Below are 16,896 nucleotides of genomic sequence, written 5' to 3'. Positions count from 1 at the left end.
TGATTTATAGGTTTCATCTCCAGTTCTGAAACATAGTTCTCTCAAAAACTGTGAAAGATATAATGAAGGCAGTCAAACAAGATGCCGCTCCATATAGAAACATTAATACACGAAGCAATGAATATCTGAATACATAGCCACGACTATCAAACTGACTTACAGGTTCAGCTAGTATGCAAAACCACATACCAAAATAGCAATCAGCTACCTAAGATATTGAGTTCTTTTTATTGATGTATATGACAAAGACCTTAAATATGTTTTTGAAAATAGGATACAAGGAAGCTCCTCAGAGTAGAAAACACCAAAGCAAGAGACGATTGGCGTAAAAGTTGTATCGTACTTCAAATAGTGGACCACCCAATATCTGGCCACTTCCCTAATGTACACAATCACACTGTTGGTCTCCATTCGTCAAGCTCACAAATGAATATCTTGAGTGAAAATAGGCGAATTAATATCTGTTGCAAGGCGGAATAAGACAATTATTCACTTCTGAAAGCCGCCAAACTGATAGTTTTGTGTGTTAAGACTTGAAAATATGTCATCTCCAGCTGTTGCTGCTGATGGGAAACCAGATCTGCCATGTCCGATTCCTTGACCCATTGCTCTGCTAGTGTAGAAAGTAGTAGGCCCTTTTTCTCTCTCATCTGATCCATCAGTCAATCCTCCTACGATGCCAACATCTGCAAGGTTGACCTTTTTGGCTGCAAGTTAGAGGGGAAAGGAATATATACCATCAGGTAACCAGAAAGTTAAGTCGACCAAGACAAAAAGCTTCAGTATACCACTTATTAGTATTTCTTGTCATTCAAGTTGTTACATCTTTTCAACATGTGCACAGAATGGTCAAACCATCAAATATTGGGAGCAATTGGCACAATTCATGTAGTCGATCAGGGTCTGTGCTCAGTAGCGACCCTTCCTACCATCTTTTGGGCAACAAGTGAGCTGGGGAAAACACAAAAAAAGGGACTGCTCCATGTTGCTATTAAGCTGTCCTTGTAATTGACATTGGTGAGTATCCAATCAGTGAATCGACAAAAGAAAGGAACTAAAAAAAGAAAGAATTCGCTAATCTGAGCAAGCCCACCAGGTCTCTGAAAGTTGCACCAAGGTCATCTAAAAATCAAATAGGATGACCAGGAGGCAGTCTTTTTCTAAATGTAGTTTTCAGAAGTTAAAGTATATCCATTAACTGTAAGACTCATTTCAACTTAATGCACAACACCTCAAAAATCGACCCTTGATGAAAAAGCAGTACATGACTACATGCCACTAAATACGAATAGCAACATGATTTTCAAAATTAAACAAAAATGTAAGTGATGATATCCAGCACTCAGAACTTACGTGCAGTTATATTCAGATCAATCAGCCCACGGCTCAATGAATCAGCCCATATTCCAGACCTGACTTGAAATGTATCCTTCATTGGCGGTGTTTTAGCTTCAACAGACGATTTGCTTAATTTGTCATGAGCATCATGACTCCCACCATTGCTAGCATTTTCATTGGGCATTGATACAGGTTGAGAAACAAATGCACCAAAAGGATCAGAGTTATCAAAAGTATTTAGTGGAACTGAAGCAAATGGATCAACAGTATTCATCTGGTCTAGTTTTGAAAATCTGTTATCAGACTGTACAACAGGATCTGCTGCAGCGAAAAAATCTATTGTTGAAGCTGCAGCTGAAGGGGCAGGCTGGGAGGCAAACAGATCCACATCCTTCTGCAGAAAAGACAAATGGTTACTTTGTAACAAACTAAGCAATATTAAGAGCAAGAGTTTAACGGGGTGATGGAGGGATTCATACTGAAGTTTGGGAAGTTACACCCGTAATCTGTGATTTTGAAAATCCGTTAGTAGACTGTACAACAGGATCTGGTGCAGCAAAAAAATCTATTGTTGAAGCTGCAGTTGAAGGGGCAGGCTGGGAGGCAAACAGATCCGCACCCTTCTGCAGAAAAGACAAATGGCTACTTTGTAACGAACCAACCAATATTAAGAGCAAGAGTTTAAACAGGGTGATGGAGGGATTCATACTGGAGTTTGGGAAGCTACACCCGAAATCTGTGTTTTTGCTGATACAAAAGTGGCATCAGCAAATAAATCAACCTCTGATGGATCAGTGTTCACAGTAGACGTAGCAGCTGGAGCAGGTGTTGGTGCATCCAAGAGGTCACCGATCAAATTTTGCCCAAACAGATCTACTTGGTTAGAATTTCCTGTAGAAGGCTCTGTTTGACAGCCAAAATAAGTTATAGCAAATTTCGAAACGAGAAATAGCAATCAAGCAGTAAGTTGCAGTCTACATGAGATTAGGACCTCAATGGTTTCATTTCCAACACGTATATGTGCTCTCATTTCAATTGTGTTATCACCCCTCTCCCATCCCCCACCAAGAGATTTATGACAACTATTTGAACTTTGCCACATCTAAAAGGTCTGGTGCACTTCCACACAATAATTTAATTTAAAGATAGATGTCTTAAAGATTCAGTAATAATTTGTTTTTTGTTTTTTTATAGGGTAAGATATTTTCTTAATGATGTATTAAGAATGTAATTCAGAAGTACATGGAGAGGAAATCAAGTCCCCATCAATAATTTGTGGTTTTCTTTGACCATTGCTAATGTTAATATGCCCTAGTTCCTTTCCAACACAATAGGACAACCAGATAATAAAACTTTGTTTGACCTCTAGCATTTTTTGGTTCAACCAAGACACCTATAAATTTTTACCAGACTCAAAAAGAACATAGGTTTTGATGTAACACACAACTTATGCTGCGACCTTTAATAGAGTTCTCTAATTTGTTGAATACCCACCCGTGCATATGCAAAAAAGTTACAGAAGTTCTTTTGCCCAAACCATCAAAGCTGTAAAGTTACAGAACCTTTGTAAACAAAACATGTTATAGGGAACTGTGCATAACGAGGGCCTCCTATAAAACACAAAATAGAAGACTGCAGATTGCCCTGTCCGAAGCTACAACAGATACTTACTAGCACTCGAAGTCCCCCGAGGATCAAAATCGTCAAAATCTTCCTCGTAATTGCTTGATGGTACAATTGAGCTCTGTGAAGAAGACTTTTTAGGCTCCCCTATCTTCTTCATCGTCTTTGATCCACTAGCGGAAACAGTATCCTGAACTTTGCTGCAGATGTCATTAATGTTAACAAAAAAGAGACGAATTAAAACACGGAAGAAAACTACCATTCCAAGAAAAACAGTTTATTTGAACTAAAGTCAATGCCAGTGCAAAATAAAATCTAATGATTTAAATAAAGAGGGAGCTAAAGTTCAAACAAACTCTATATAGCAGCTCAAAGTATGAGGGACAGGCCAAAAACAATTTGAGAGCCAAAAGCAAGAATGGTGTAGACCATGGAGCAACCTATTGAAAAACATGAATGGTTATGCATCACCAGTTTGTGTTAGCAACAACATGAACATCTGGGAAGATAATAACTAGACCCTTAGTCTCATGAACCGCCGGCAATTTAATTTTTGCCATGTTTGCTGCTAATATATGTTCCATTCTTCTGCAATAAGCTTTGAAAGAGTATGCACTTGAATGGTTATGCATCACCAGATAACAGGTTCAGCAGCTATGTGAAAACATGAACAACCCTAGGCCAAAACCCCAAAGATGAGTCTTTTTCATGCAAAAACCCCAAGATTAAACAGCTAAATGGGGCAAAGGCAGTGCAGAATAAAAGGTAGTTAGCTATACTTCTCTAAGACAAATAAATAAATAAATAAATACATAAACAAGCAGGGTGCCTGACCTGCCATAACTAGAAGATCCCTTCTTTGACTTATAAGTACTTTGATCAATCTTATCTTCATCATATCGATCCTTTTCACTGTAACTATCCTTAAATGAATCACCATCGCTTTTATTTCCAAAACCTCCATATCGCTCGCTACTCCGAAAGCTGCCGCTGCTGCTACTGAAAGAGGCAGAGCTTGACTTATATGACACTCCAGAAGATGATACTCCAACATACCTAAAAGGTGACATCTAATATCATCAGCGTACAATTATGCAACTAAAGTTTCTAGGAACTCTTGAGTAATCAAAAGTAAAGTCAGACCTTAAATCATACTTACTTGTCACGATTTGCAGCAGCTTTATTCCTAACCTCTTGTATCTTCTCTTTGTTATTTAATAGTGCCACAATATTTTCCGCCTTCTTCCTCACATTAATGCCCAGATCCTTCCCACTTGGCTCAACATACTCGAAACTCGTGAGAGACTTGAGTAGAATAATTGAAACAATAAATATATAAGATTTAAAGGGAGAACGTAAAGGACCATACTTGTTTCGGTAAGACTAGGACAAAGCTGTATGATTTAGTACTGGCAAAAAAAATAAGAAATGTGATGAAATAACATGAGAATACATACAGAGATCTGATAGGTATGTTCAATGATGTCATCAACTGCACGTTCAGATCCATGTGCCACCAAGTACTCTATCACAGCCAGCGACTGGTACAAAAATTAATTCCATAACTATTAATTAAGAGATTATTTGAAAAGTTATAGAGAGGCTAAAAAAGAGACAACAAAGTTGACGATTGGAAGCTTAAGCCTCTGGTCTCTTTTTGTTTACTATATTTTATTAGTAATAAAGTTTTTAACATTATGCAAGTTGATGCCATTAAAAACAGTTCCTACCTTATAGACAAAACGCCAGTTCTTTCCAGTTTCAGTTAATCTTGTCCAGAGCACATTCATGACCATCTGGCACTCGGAGCTGCAAAATACCTCAATAGATCAGCCAGCTGATTAAAAGACATAAACAAAAAATTATTCTACTGAATCCAGAAAATATAATGGCTAAGCCGTACAATTTTTTTGTTGCCTGTGCTATCTCAGCCAGAGCAGTACCATGAGGGCCCCAAGGCTCATCATCCGTAGCATCCAATACCTAGTTCCATGTTGAAATATATCACATCATCATTCAAACTGATGGAAGTAAAAGAATAGAAGATAGTCTAACATCCAATCTACTTTCTGTGCACCTCTTTCTATATCTATATAATAAGCCTAAACTTTAAAAAAGGATAACCACCAGCCTATGCCTAAACAAATAACAATTCTGAACTATATAAAGTTAGAACGTATGGAAAAGAGCATAGCCATGTATGACATCTGGAAAACCATTATATAACCTTCATGAGTCTCAATTTTTCATGAATGGTGCTTTCATAAAGACATTTAGCATACTAGATTTTATTTACACCAGCCCAAGTCCCAACATGTGATCAATTACTCCCTCCGGCCCAATTTATGTGAGGCTGTTTGCCTTGGCATAGAGTTCAAGAAATAAAGAAATACTTTTGAAACTTGTCGTCTAAAAGCCATAAACATTTCAGGTGGCTATAAATCATCTCATTAGTAAAATCGGAAGTTCAAAATCAAATTGTTTATGAATATAAAAAGGTGTCATTCTTTTGAGGACAAGCTAAAAAGGAAAGAGTATCACATAAATTGGGACACATTGTGTATCTAGGTGGAGCAGAAGAAATTCTGAGCAGCAATTAGGACATGGATTAGAGAACGGAAGATTTTGCCAAATAAAAGGATTACCTTATAGATTCGTTCCCATGGTTCATTCCCATAGAGTTCTCCACATGTTCTTAGATATGTCCCATGGTTCAATACAGTACGGTTCGTTAATTTTCTACTCAACAACTAGGAAACGAAGTGCAACACAATACCTCACAAAATCCAGAGCACTCAATACAATTAGAACTTAATAATCACTCAAATGTCTTTTAACTTGAACCAGGTAGTTCTTTAACTTAATTAATCAGACATTAATCTACAACATGAAGAAACAGGTACTGAATAATCCTGAATGTATTTAATTATTTTACCTTTTGCTCGATTTCAGGGACCTTCAACACTTTCAAATTTACCTCCCTCTTTCTGCAAAAATGCCGGTAAAAATTTAACCCATAAAACTAATCTTATTTCAAAAAATTAACTAAAAAGAGAATGCAAATCTAATTACAAAGAAAAAACTTACATTTCACGGACCGTTTGATCGAAGACCTTCATGAAATCCATGGTTGGATCTGCCTAATTGATATTTGAGTTGATTTGGGATAAATGAATCTGAAATTCTAATAAGGATGAGATCTCTCCGAAAAGTGTAAAGCTGTGCTGATGAGATCTCTCCTAAAAGTGTTAGCTTTGCGAAAGAAATAGCAATCTCACATACAGCTCTGTAATTCTTTTTCTCTTTTTAGTTTTTAATTAATAAAGTAAGAGAGAAGAAGAAAAGTACAATACTATGATTAGAGTTATATTCATTTTGGTTTAGTGACAGTATCATTGTTCCCCGTCGTTTTATAATGTATTGCATTATATTGTATTGTATCGTTTTATAAATATAATATTTGAATAGATTGTATTGTTTGTTATTGTTAAATAATATTTTACTGTTTGGTTTGACTGTATCTTACTATACTGTAACTCATAAGTTTACTAAAATACCTTCAATTATTTAAATATTAAATTTATCAAAAATTATACATAAAAATAATTTTAAAAAATAAAACAGAAGAAGACAAAACACCTTAAGAAAGCAAAACAAAGGAGTGAGACATAAGAAGGCAAAACAAAGGAGCACAACTAATTAGAATTGAGTTAAAAGCAAATTAGGAGAAAAAATAAAACAGAAGCGGTAAAACACCTTTAACGTTGGCGGCAGAAGTTCTGGAAAAAAATAAAGTAGGTTATAGGTTGGAGATTTGGAGTTAAAATAGCAAAAAAAGCTAAAGGATAAAATATAATTGTGGAGTTATAAGTTAGGGCATAATTGGAAAGAAAAATAGGAAACAATCCCGCCCCATCAAATGGAGTTTTTAAAAAAATGGACTTTTTATTGTTCTGGAATAATGAATTTAACAATACAATACAATACAACCAATTTTAATGAAACAATCAAAACAAATATTATTTTGGGATAACAATACAATACAATACAATGGAGAACAACCATCCAACTGTAAGTTATGCAAGGATAGAAATAAATGAATTCTTGACCCAAAAAAAAAAGATAGAAATAAATGAATTAGTAAGAGAGAAATTACAATGAAGTGATTATTTTATGAACGTATGTTTCATTGTATTAAAAAATGGATATACAATATATAATTTAAATTTTGGATTTGATTTAAAACAGTATAGAAATTTTATTTACCTCCTTCTCTTTGTTTAGTTGGTTCGGTGTTGCCTAAGGTAAATTCTACAAATGATTATATAACTATAATTTTTTTAATTAAAGTCATATAACTTTGTTTTCTTACAAAATAATTATAAAACTTTAGCTGACTCACGCAGAAATACCAAAAAATATAATATTTTTCGGTAATATTTTCTTATTCCTGATTTTTTTTAATTTATTTTTAGTTTAATATATAATAACCCAATTAAAATAGTGTCACACCTCCTTTTTACCTACACCCCGTAAAGGGCATAAATTCAAGGGAGTTTTTCCAATTAAAGGACAATCGAAACGAGATCGTTTATTAAAAATCAGAGTCGCCACTTGGGAGGTTTATGGTGTCCCAAGTCACCGGTTAAAATCCCGAATCGAGGAAGTTGACTTTGTTCTATAGCCTGCGAACACAGAAATCCGGGTAAGGAATTCTGTTAACCCGGGAGAAGGTGTTAGGCATTCCCGAGTTCCGTCGTTCTAGCACGGTCGCTTAGCAATTTATACTTGGCTTAAATTGTTTAAATATTCATTTTTAGGACCTATGCGCATTTATCTATTAACCGCTTTTAAATCACTTGATTATTCATAGTTAAAGGATCGAGTTACGCGTATGTATACTCTTTCCCTTTGGCGCGTCAAAAATCATGTCACGCGAACGTGTCCACAATTACTAACACTTTATTATTATATATGAAAAGATTTGGCCAAAGTTGCGCGTATCTAAAGCAAACTATAAACACTTGTCATTTTGTATGATTAAATGGTATACGACGCACCTCAGACTCTATGAGCTAATTTAATTAATACCCTACGAAAACCCGTTTTATTATTAAGAAGGTTTGCTCGAAGTTGCGCGAACGCATACTTCGAATTAGTTTTTAGAATTGTAATCATGTCACGCGAACGTGTACACAATCACAATTGTATTTTAAACGGCCCTAAAGGTTTCTCTACGACTATTCAACAATTATTCCTAAAATCGAGTCGGAATTGCTAAGGCCACGAGTTATACATTTGACTAGTCGGGTGTGCCTCAATCCATTTTTTAAAAGGTCTAATTAGTTAACTAAAGGTCTAAGGTGATTTGAATTCCACCTAAGTAAACAAGTGCTTAACGAAATGCAACAACGTCTCATTAATATATAACCCAACCACTACAGGCCCACATCGATAATAGGCCCAAATTACGAAATACAACAGGAGTCCGAAATGAAATTTATAGCACGTCGAAGGCGCGAGGCCAACGTTAAAGGCCTAACTGCAAGCTCCAACGCAGATCATACCCAGGAACTCATCAATTGTACATATTTTATTAAATACCAATCAGCTAAAACAATGTGGAGCAGTGATAAACCAACATCTTTTCCCTTAATTATTCAAACATAGAGCAACTAGACTTATAATTTCAATCATGTCTGCGCTTCAGGATCACATCTGCCTTGGACTCACAAGGCCATCTCGCAAGAACATGAACTTTGGGCCCAACGAGCCCAAGTCAGATTTCAAGGTAATCTGCTAGAAGCTTTAAGACTCGATATCGAGTCTCCTCAGCAGCGAACAATGTTTGTCTAATAAACAGGCCTCAATCTGCAAGTTTATAGCTAAACTAAAGCATGCATTCAAGCCAACAATACTGGTCTCAACAGACCCAAAACAGACCTGAAATACACTTGACACCACTAAAATTCTTTGCGATAATTCCCTACTGCTCCTACACATGATCAAGACCCTTCAACATTCAAGTTAAGCGAGTGAAAGGGAAACCTTTATACAATACCATAAAGAATCTAAAAGGTATGACAATAACTAAATAACTTATGTGAACCTAGTAGGAACATGAAGACGACATATATTAAACATCACAACTGGTAAGGTAATAGGGAAAGGGCAGCGATCAATTTCTTCAACTCGAACTACATAATTCAAGCACAATTGCCATACAAAGCTTCATTTCCGTTCAAGGTTTGAAGGAAATACCTGGAAATTGAAAAGCAGAATAGAGAAATGAGGAATCAGGAATGGACTCAGTAGCAGGAACATGAATCAACAACAAAATCAGCCCAGAAATGATTGAGAAAAGACCACTTTAGCCCAGTTTGCACCCACAGTGATATCACATACAGCTCAGAACCAAAATCTACCCAACAGTGAACCAAAAACTTGTATACAAAAACATATTCAGCTCCTTTAAAACTTCAGTTGCTCAGAACTTGTCACAGAATCAGTACCACAAGAATTTCCCTAAAGATTTTCAATGGAACAGTACCTTTTGTATTTCCTTTTAGCCGTCTCTCATTTTTTGATTTTTCAGCCTTTTTTCTCTCTCTAAGGTGTAAAAAACTGACTTGAATGAGAAGAAAGCTTTCTTTTAAAGGCTGAGGGTCTGCTGTGTGCCTTCCAAGGCAATGCAGTCAGATTTTCTAAAATACCCTCATAGGGCATCTTTCAAAACTGATTTTTGGACAGCTGTCCATTTCCTTCAGATATTTTCAACTTACAGCCTATTTTCCCTAACCATTTTGGGCAGTTGTCCATTTAGGAAGCTTTCCATCAGTTATTAAAAATTCTTTAAGTTGAAACAATCTCCAAATTACCCCCCTAAAATTTCCCATTATTCACTTACCCCTCTTAAATTCTGAATGCTCACAATCTCGATAACAGTAAACAAACGGGCTACCACTTTCAAACAAATTGAAATCCAAAACAACTATTGAAATTATGAGAAACTGGCTTGAATACCCTTCACACATAAACATGAATTCAGAAAATGTTTTTGAAACAAGAATTAATGCGAACGATGAACTATACTTGACTCAGTTCCAAAATTAATTCACAAAATGTGACATGAAACCCAGCGGAAAAAAGAAAATCTCGTGAATTGAAACCAAATTAAACTCAAACCTTACGAAGCCGATTGTCATCGACAACTACGCAAACAAGCTAACTAACAAACTTGCAATCAGAACATAATGCTATTAATCAAGAGACGAAATTTTGAAAAGCTGTAAAACAAACAACCAACCAAACAAACAGAAGAAATCAATAGAAACCAATCGATGCAAAGGGAAATTATCCCAAACCTGCTTCGGCAAAAACCGCATGAACTCGAACAACCTTGGAGGAGACAGTGAACCTTTGACGGTCATTAATCGATTGTCGTTAACAAAAGACAAACGATTAATGACGGTATTAGGTTCACTTGACCTTGCTAAGCAAGAAAAGAATCCCAAGGAGAGACTTGGCTATCCGGACCTCTGCTCTACCACTAACGGGCCATTTTGAGATGAAACCAACATGTATTTGAGGTAAGAAGGAGATGAGGGGTTGCATGGTGTGGTTTTGGGTGGATCTGGGAATTTTAGGATTTCCGGTGCTAACCTTAGATCTGAGATTCGAGGCGATGGAAGGGGATTCGAGAGGAACTGTTTGGAGATTTGGGATGGGGAGGTGGAAAGGAGTTCATGGTGTTAATTTGGTGGCGATTGGATGCCGACGCCGCCACCGGACGGTAGGGAATTCTGGGGCGGCTACTAGGGTTTGGGGGGCAGGGTTCTGAAGTTGGGGATGTTTGGGACGATGAACTAAGGGGGGGTGCGTGTTCGGACATATATATACTCCCCCAGCTTTAGTTCTGAGCCGTTCGATCAAGTGATGATCAACGGCTCAGATTGGCATTGGTCGAAACAGCGTCGTTTCGCCTGAAAGGGGGATCCGGACCGGGTATGGGCGGGCTTGGGCTAGAATTGGGCGGGTACGAGGGGAGGCAATTGGGCTGATGGGGGAGTTTAAAGAAATGCCCCAAATCTAATTTCTTTGTTTTTTGAGTCTTTTCTTCTTTTTTCAATTTCCAAATTTCTTTTCTTTCCAAAATTAGAAATAAATCCTAAAGTAATTATTAAAACTAATATTATCCTATCAAATTAAACTAATTAACCTCTAAAAATAATTACCATACTAATTAAATACCAAATTAAAGAAAGCTAACAAAATTCGAGAAATTAAAATTAAAATGCAAAAATGAACTATTTTTTGTAATTTTTCCATTTTTATAAAACATTAAATTACTAATTATTTCGAACATGCAAAAAATTAAATCCTAAATGCAAATGCAGCATATTTTTTAAAAACAAAAATGCAAATAATTAACAGCAAATGCCACAAAATCCACAATATTGCAAATAATGAAACGAAATTACTTTGTTTTGAATTTATGGGAGTATTTCATATAGGGCAAAAATCACGTGCTCACAGCTGCCCCTCTTTGCCCGGAAACACGAAGAGTTTTCGTGCAAAGATAAAGTGAGCGGATACGAGCGATTTTTACCTGTCTGAACACTCCGTGGGAAGCATTTTTGAAAGATTTGACCGCACCCTGCCTCTGAGGTTGCCTACATATCCTTGGCTAAAAAGGAATTAGGTCAGTGTAGTTCGGGAAGTTTCGGTAGCTGGGACTACCATGAAGCTGTGATTTCACTGTTGCTGCTGCTTACTGAACCTCCTTATTACACCATGTCAAAATAAAACAAAAAGCTATACTAGACTATGATTTATGGATTACAAAAGTCCTATCTATATCTTCAAACTTGATTTTGTGCTTCTTGTTGCCTTTCTGTTCTCCATTCTTTCGGAGACATCCGTTTGTTGCCATCTTGAATTGTAAACTAAGATGTTTTCCCCTTCTTCAGGTGGGTGTCTGACTGCTGAATTTGATATGTATTCCCTGCTCTCCAGGCGGGCTCCTGACTGCTGACTTGAAAGTATTCCCTGCTCTTCAGGCGGGCTCCTGACTCCAACTTGAAATGTATTCCCTGCTCTTCAGGCGGGCTCCTGACTTCAAGATAGACAACACAAAGAATTTGAAAGCTAAAATTTAAGTTGTACTCCCTTGTTCTCCAGGTGGGCTCCTGACTGCTGCGCTTGAAAGTATTCCCTGCTCTCCAGGCGGGCTCCTGACTTCAACTTGAAATGTATTCTCTGCTCTCCAGGCGGGCTCCTAACTTCAACGTAGACAAAACAAAGAGTTTGAAAGCTAAAACTTAAATTGTACTCCCTTGTTCTCCAGGCGGGCTCCTGACTGCTACGCTTGAATGTATTCCCTGCTCTCCAGGCGGGCTCCTGACTTCAACTTGAAATATATTCCCTGCTCTCTCCAGGCGGGCTCCTGACTTTAACTTGAAATGTATTCCCTGCTCTCCAGGCGGGTTCCTGACTTCAATAAATAGACAAACAAAGAAAATTTTTCTGCCCCAGTTTGGTGGCTGGGCACATATGTGAGTGTAAAACTAAATCGTATTACCAAGTATTACTAAGAATTGAAAGTTAGGTCCCATTATCCAGGAGGGTCCTGAAATTCCTAGTTAAACGACAATTGAAAATCTAAGTTATATCTTCTAAAGTGTGACTTCTGCTAAACCTTGTTATCTAAAAGAATCTTTAAACTACTCCCCATTATCCAGGAGGGTCCTGAAAATCAAAGGTCAAATTTTATCTTAAGGGTGACAACTTTCATGGCTGAATTATACTACCCTACAACAGAGTTTACGCTAAATGTTGTTATCTAATTGAAATCCTAAAGCTAAGTCCCATTATTCAGGAGGGTCCTGAAAACTCCTAATTGAATCCTATCTCGAACATGCAATGCTAACTTATATTCTTTTGGGATACATTTATGCTGGATTATGCTATTTCTGAACTTTAAACTAGGTCCCATTTTCAAGGAGGGTCCTGAAAATCAAGAATCAAACCTGTTTGGTGACTGCCTTTCTCCACGGAGGGTTTCTCCGAAACAACTGAAATTTCCTGCCCCTGTTTCAAATCAAAGAAAAATCTTATCAGTTTAAAAATGTGGTGGTTGGTTTGTGGCCTTGACTTTGAGGGCGGTTGCTCCTTCACTTCTCATGATAACTGATTTCCCCTCGATGACCTTGCTTGTTTATGGACTAGCACTTTCTCTGCCATCCTTATCACAGAAAATGTCCCTTCTCCGTTCAGACCCAACTCCTTCTATCTGTTGCACTGCTCATGAACTGACATTTACCAACCTTTGTGTTTTACTGAAAATACCTTTGATCCGTCCACCTAACACCCTCCATCTGTTGCATCGTGCTCTTGTGTTGACGTGTACTGCACCTTTATGTTTCTCATGAATTCCAAAGCACGACAATTGCCACCCACTCATCGCGCATGTTGTTTTTCTTGACTTAAACCACTAGCCCTGGCATTGAGGTCTGTTGCTCCTTCACTTGCCACAATAACTTTGATTTCTGCTCGGAGGACCTCGCTTGTCACTGATTAAACACCTTTTGTCGATCTTACCACAAAAAATACCTTTGATCCGTTTACCAAATCCCTCCATCTTATTGCATTGTTTATGAATTGATATGTACCAAACCGTCGTGTTTCACCGAAAATACCTTTGATCCGTTCACCTAACACCCTCCATCTGTTGCATTGTTCCTGAATTGATGTGTACCAAACCTTTGTATTTCATAAGGATCCCAAAACATGTTGATTATTACCAGATCAATGCGCTTGTTGTTCTTTCCCGACTTATGACACTTTGATGTACTAGCCAGACCCCGTTTTGTGCAATTGAAAAGCTGGTGGAAAATTTTGAAGTCATTTCTCACTTATTTTGACCAAACAGACTCAGGAAGAGGAAGTAAACAAGACAAAAGGAACAGAGTAAAGGGCAAAGGAAAGAGATGATTCTTAACAAGAAAACTACAAAATAGAAACCTATCAGATGTGGATACTAATTCTAATGACCATGACATGCACCTGTAGCCTATTCTGTTTAGCAAGTCTGATGTTCAACCCCTGTTATACCTCTGAACCGTGAAACTGGGCTTCAATGCTCCGATCATCCAATCTGATTCATAATCCTTATTCGACTTGTAGTGCCCGAAGGGTTTTCACCATCAAGCCTCTCTTATTTTGTTCTTTCTCTCAACTTGTCGTCGCCTTACGGTGCCCGCGAGGGTTTTCACCAATAAGACTCTCTCATTTTTGGATTTCTCTCTGCTCCCGTTGCCCTACAGTGACCATTAGGGTTTTCACCAATAAGACTCTCTCATTTTCATTATTTTTCTGCTTGGACCAGAGTGTTGCCCCTGATATGAATTACCTCTCCTTACTTGACTTGGCATTCCTCGAAGACTGATCAGAAGGTCTTTCTTTGGACCGTAACGTGGGCTTTTGGATAGGGTTAAAAAAGAAAGGATATCAAAGGCTCAAAACAATTCATATGAGTTCAACATTACAACTTTCGGAACCAGATTTTCTTACACCAACCATAACTTCTGCCCCAGTTTCTTGCATAGGGGACTTTTGGATTTTTTGTTTTGATGAGATCGAACCGTGAGGCTGCCTACCTATCCTTAAAAGGAATCAGGTCGAACGTAGTTTATGTCATAGAAATTACTTTGTTGTTGTGTTTTTTTTTCTTTTCTCTTTCTTCTCTCTCTTTTTTTCTTTTGCTTTTCTCTTCTTTTTATTGTTTTTCTTCTTCTTTTCTCTTTTCTTCTTTTTCTTTTTTTTCTCTTTTTCTTTATTTCTTTCTCTTTCCTTTTCTTTCTCTTTTTCTTTCTTCCTTTTCTTATCTTTCATGCTTGTGTTTCTGATTTCGCTATTGATTCCGAAAGAGGGATAGAAAATAAATAAGGCTCAAAAGGGGTGACGAGGGATAAAGTGTTTAGATAGCAGAACAAAATGCCTTCGTCATTCCAACCTTCAAAACATGCCAAGTACAAATAACACAATTAAACAAACCAAGGAAAACATTCGTAACATCTTTTGGTTGCGCCAGACTTGATGACCGTACCCACACATTCACCTTCTACATTTGTTATATACAAAGCACCATTGGAAAACATTCTCACTCTCATTACCACGAGCGGCCCCCTACAAATTTGGGGCAAACTTGCTTTTATCTTCAAATTGATGCGGCATGATGCATTTCAATAGGGATTCTTTATGTTCTATCTGCCCTAGTTTCACACAATTCGGGCTTGAAGTGATCTCAAAATGCCTTTACTTATTTCCCTCAAATGTCCCTACATCTTCAACATTGTTTCATTGCTTCATGATTAAACTGACTTTTAAAACGAGGCTGAGAATTACGCGTGCATGTCACGTCACTAGAGTCGACAGGAAAAGGACTATAAAAGGAAAAGAGAACTAAACAAAAATGACTAAAAATAACAGAAAACAAAAACTTGCACTAGACAGATGGTGAAAGGGTTTGAACAACAAAACAAGTAAACTAAACTGGGTTACAACCCTAGAACAAACCTAGACAACACTAAACGAGTTACTATGAAAAATTAAACTAGGCACAATAAAAGGATAGAAGGGTTTGAGTCATAAGATAATATTCGAATTACAACCCTGAAATAACCCGGACAATAGAAATGACAACAAAATAAACCACCAAAACTCCTCCCTAGCTAACCAAGGCAGGAGCGTCGTTCCAATTGCCAAGCTCGACATCTTAGCCACTGAATTCTGCATCAACATTACTAGGACCTTCACGAACTTCCATCACATTGTTCTTAACAAATTGCTTTTGGGTTTCTTTTGCTGGCTCGTTCTTAAGATCAACCTCTGATAGCACTGAAAACTTTGCAGCGCGTGGGCCTTCGAGGATCTCAGAAGAATTTTCATATTCCTTTTCAAAACAAATCATACTCACCATATGCGTCTCAGGCGATGGACTTTGGCTAGTGTCTGCTGCATCTGGATTTTGTACGAGAATGTCACCTGCATCAATAAGCTTCTGAATTGCTTTCTTCAGATTCCAACACTTCTCTATGTCATGCCCCGGGGCATCTGAGCAATATGCGCACCTTTGAGAAAAATCAAACTTCTTTGGAAGAAGATTTGGCATTTTTATCTGGATTGGCTTCAACATGTCCAATTGCTTCAACTTTTGGAACAAACTGGCGTATGAAACTCCCAATGGGGTGAAAGCCTTTTCTTTTTTCAGCAACCTCTCATTCTTAAATGCTTGATTGGGCCGAAAACCTGATCCAGGGGGTTTTCGGTAGGCTCGTGAGGGTGGATAGGCATTTCGTGGAGCTGGGTACTGAGAGAGTGATGTACGATTTTGGCAGTTCCATGGAGAGAAGTGGCATTGGGGAGGATCATCTGGGGCGTCAGGATATCCCTGGGGACAATGTCGAGGCTGGAAGTGTTAATCGGAAAGCCCATCGGATCATCTTTTCTGTTTCTCTTTCTTCCACCCAAGCTTACTGGGATGTTCTGAATGTCTTTCGAACAACTCATTATTTTGCCTGATTTGATTCCCTCTTCTACCATCTCCCCCATTTTTAACACATCATTGAAAGGCTTTCCCAAGGCTGGGATCAAATGACTGAAGTAGGTGGGCCTCTAGGCTTTTAGGAAGAGCTCAACCATTTCTTCTTCACCAATCGGGGTATTGACTCGAGCAGCCTGCTCTCTCCATCTGACTCCAAATTCTCTAAATCTTTCCTCCGGCTTCTTTTCCATTCTGGATAAGGAGGAGCGGTCAGGGGTAATGCTTGATCCGTATTGGAAGTATCGAACAAAATCTTGAGCCATGTCACCCAATGTAGGCCATTTACCAACATATTGACGATTATTCCATTCAAAAGCTGCCCCAGTCAGGCT

The 16,896-nt window shown here is 37.8% G+C and overlaps 1 protein-coding gene across 1 annotated transcript; it reads right to left on the bottom strand.

Annotated features, from left to right (window-relative positions):
- Positions 1–58: 58 nt before the first annotated feature.
- On the bottom strand, positions 59–6,288 carry LOC104231032 (clathrin interactor EPSIN 1-like). The gene is made up of 12 exons (XM_009783954.2): positions 6,049–6,288; positions 5,897–5,948; positions 4,865–4,944; positions 4,692–4,770; positions 4,419–4,502; positions 4,121–4,266; positions 3,796–4,017; positions 3,010–3,161; positions 2,048–2,241; positions 1,818–1,961; positions 1,354–1,732; positions 59–707 (listed from the first exon to the last, which is right to left on the bottom strand). Exons 1-12 carry the CDS (start codon positions 6,087–6,089, stop codon positions 490–492), a joined length of 1,791 nt encoding a protein of 596 aa, XP_009782256.1. The 5' UTR covers positions 6,090–6,288; the 3' UTR covers positions 59–489.
- Positions 6,289–16,896: the final 10,608 nt, after the last annotated feature.

The sequence above is a fragment of the Nicotiana sylvestris genome, chromosome 8 (genome assembly GCF_000393655.2).
Source record: "Nicotiana sylvestris chromosome 8, ASM39365v2, whole genome shotgun sequence".
Classification (NCBI taxonomy): domain Eukaryota; kingdom Viridiplantae; phylum Streptophyta; class Magnoliopsida; order Solanales; family Solanaceae; genus Nicotiana; species Nicotiana sylvestris.
This window is presented reverse-complemented; position numbering and strand designations above follow the sequence as displayed.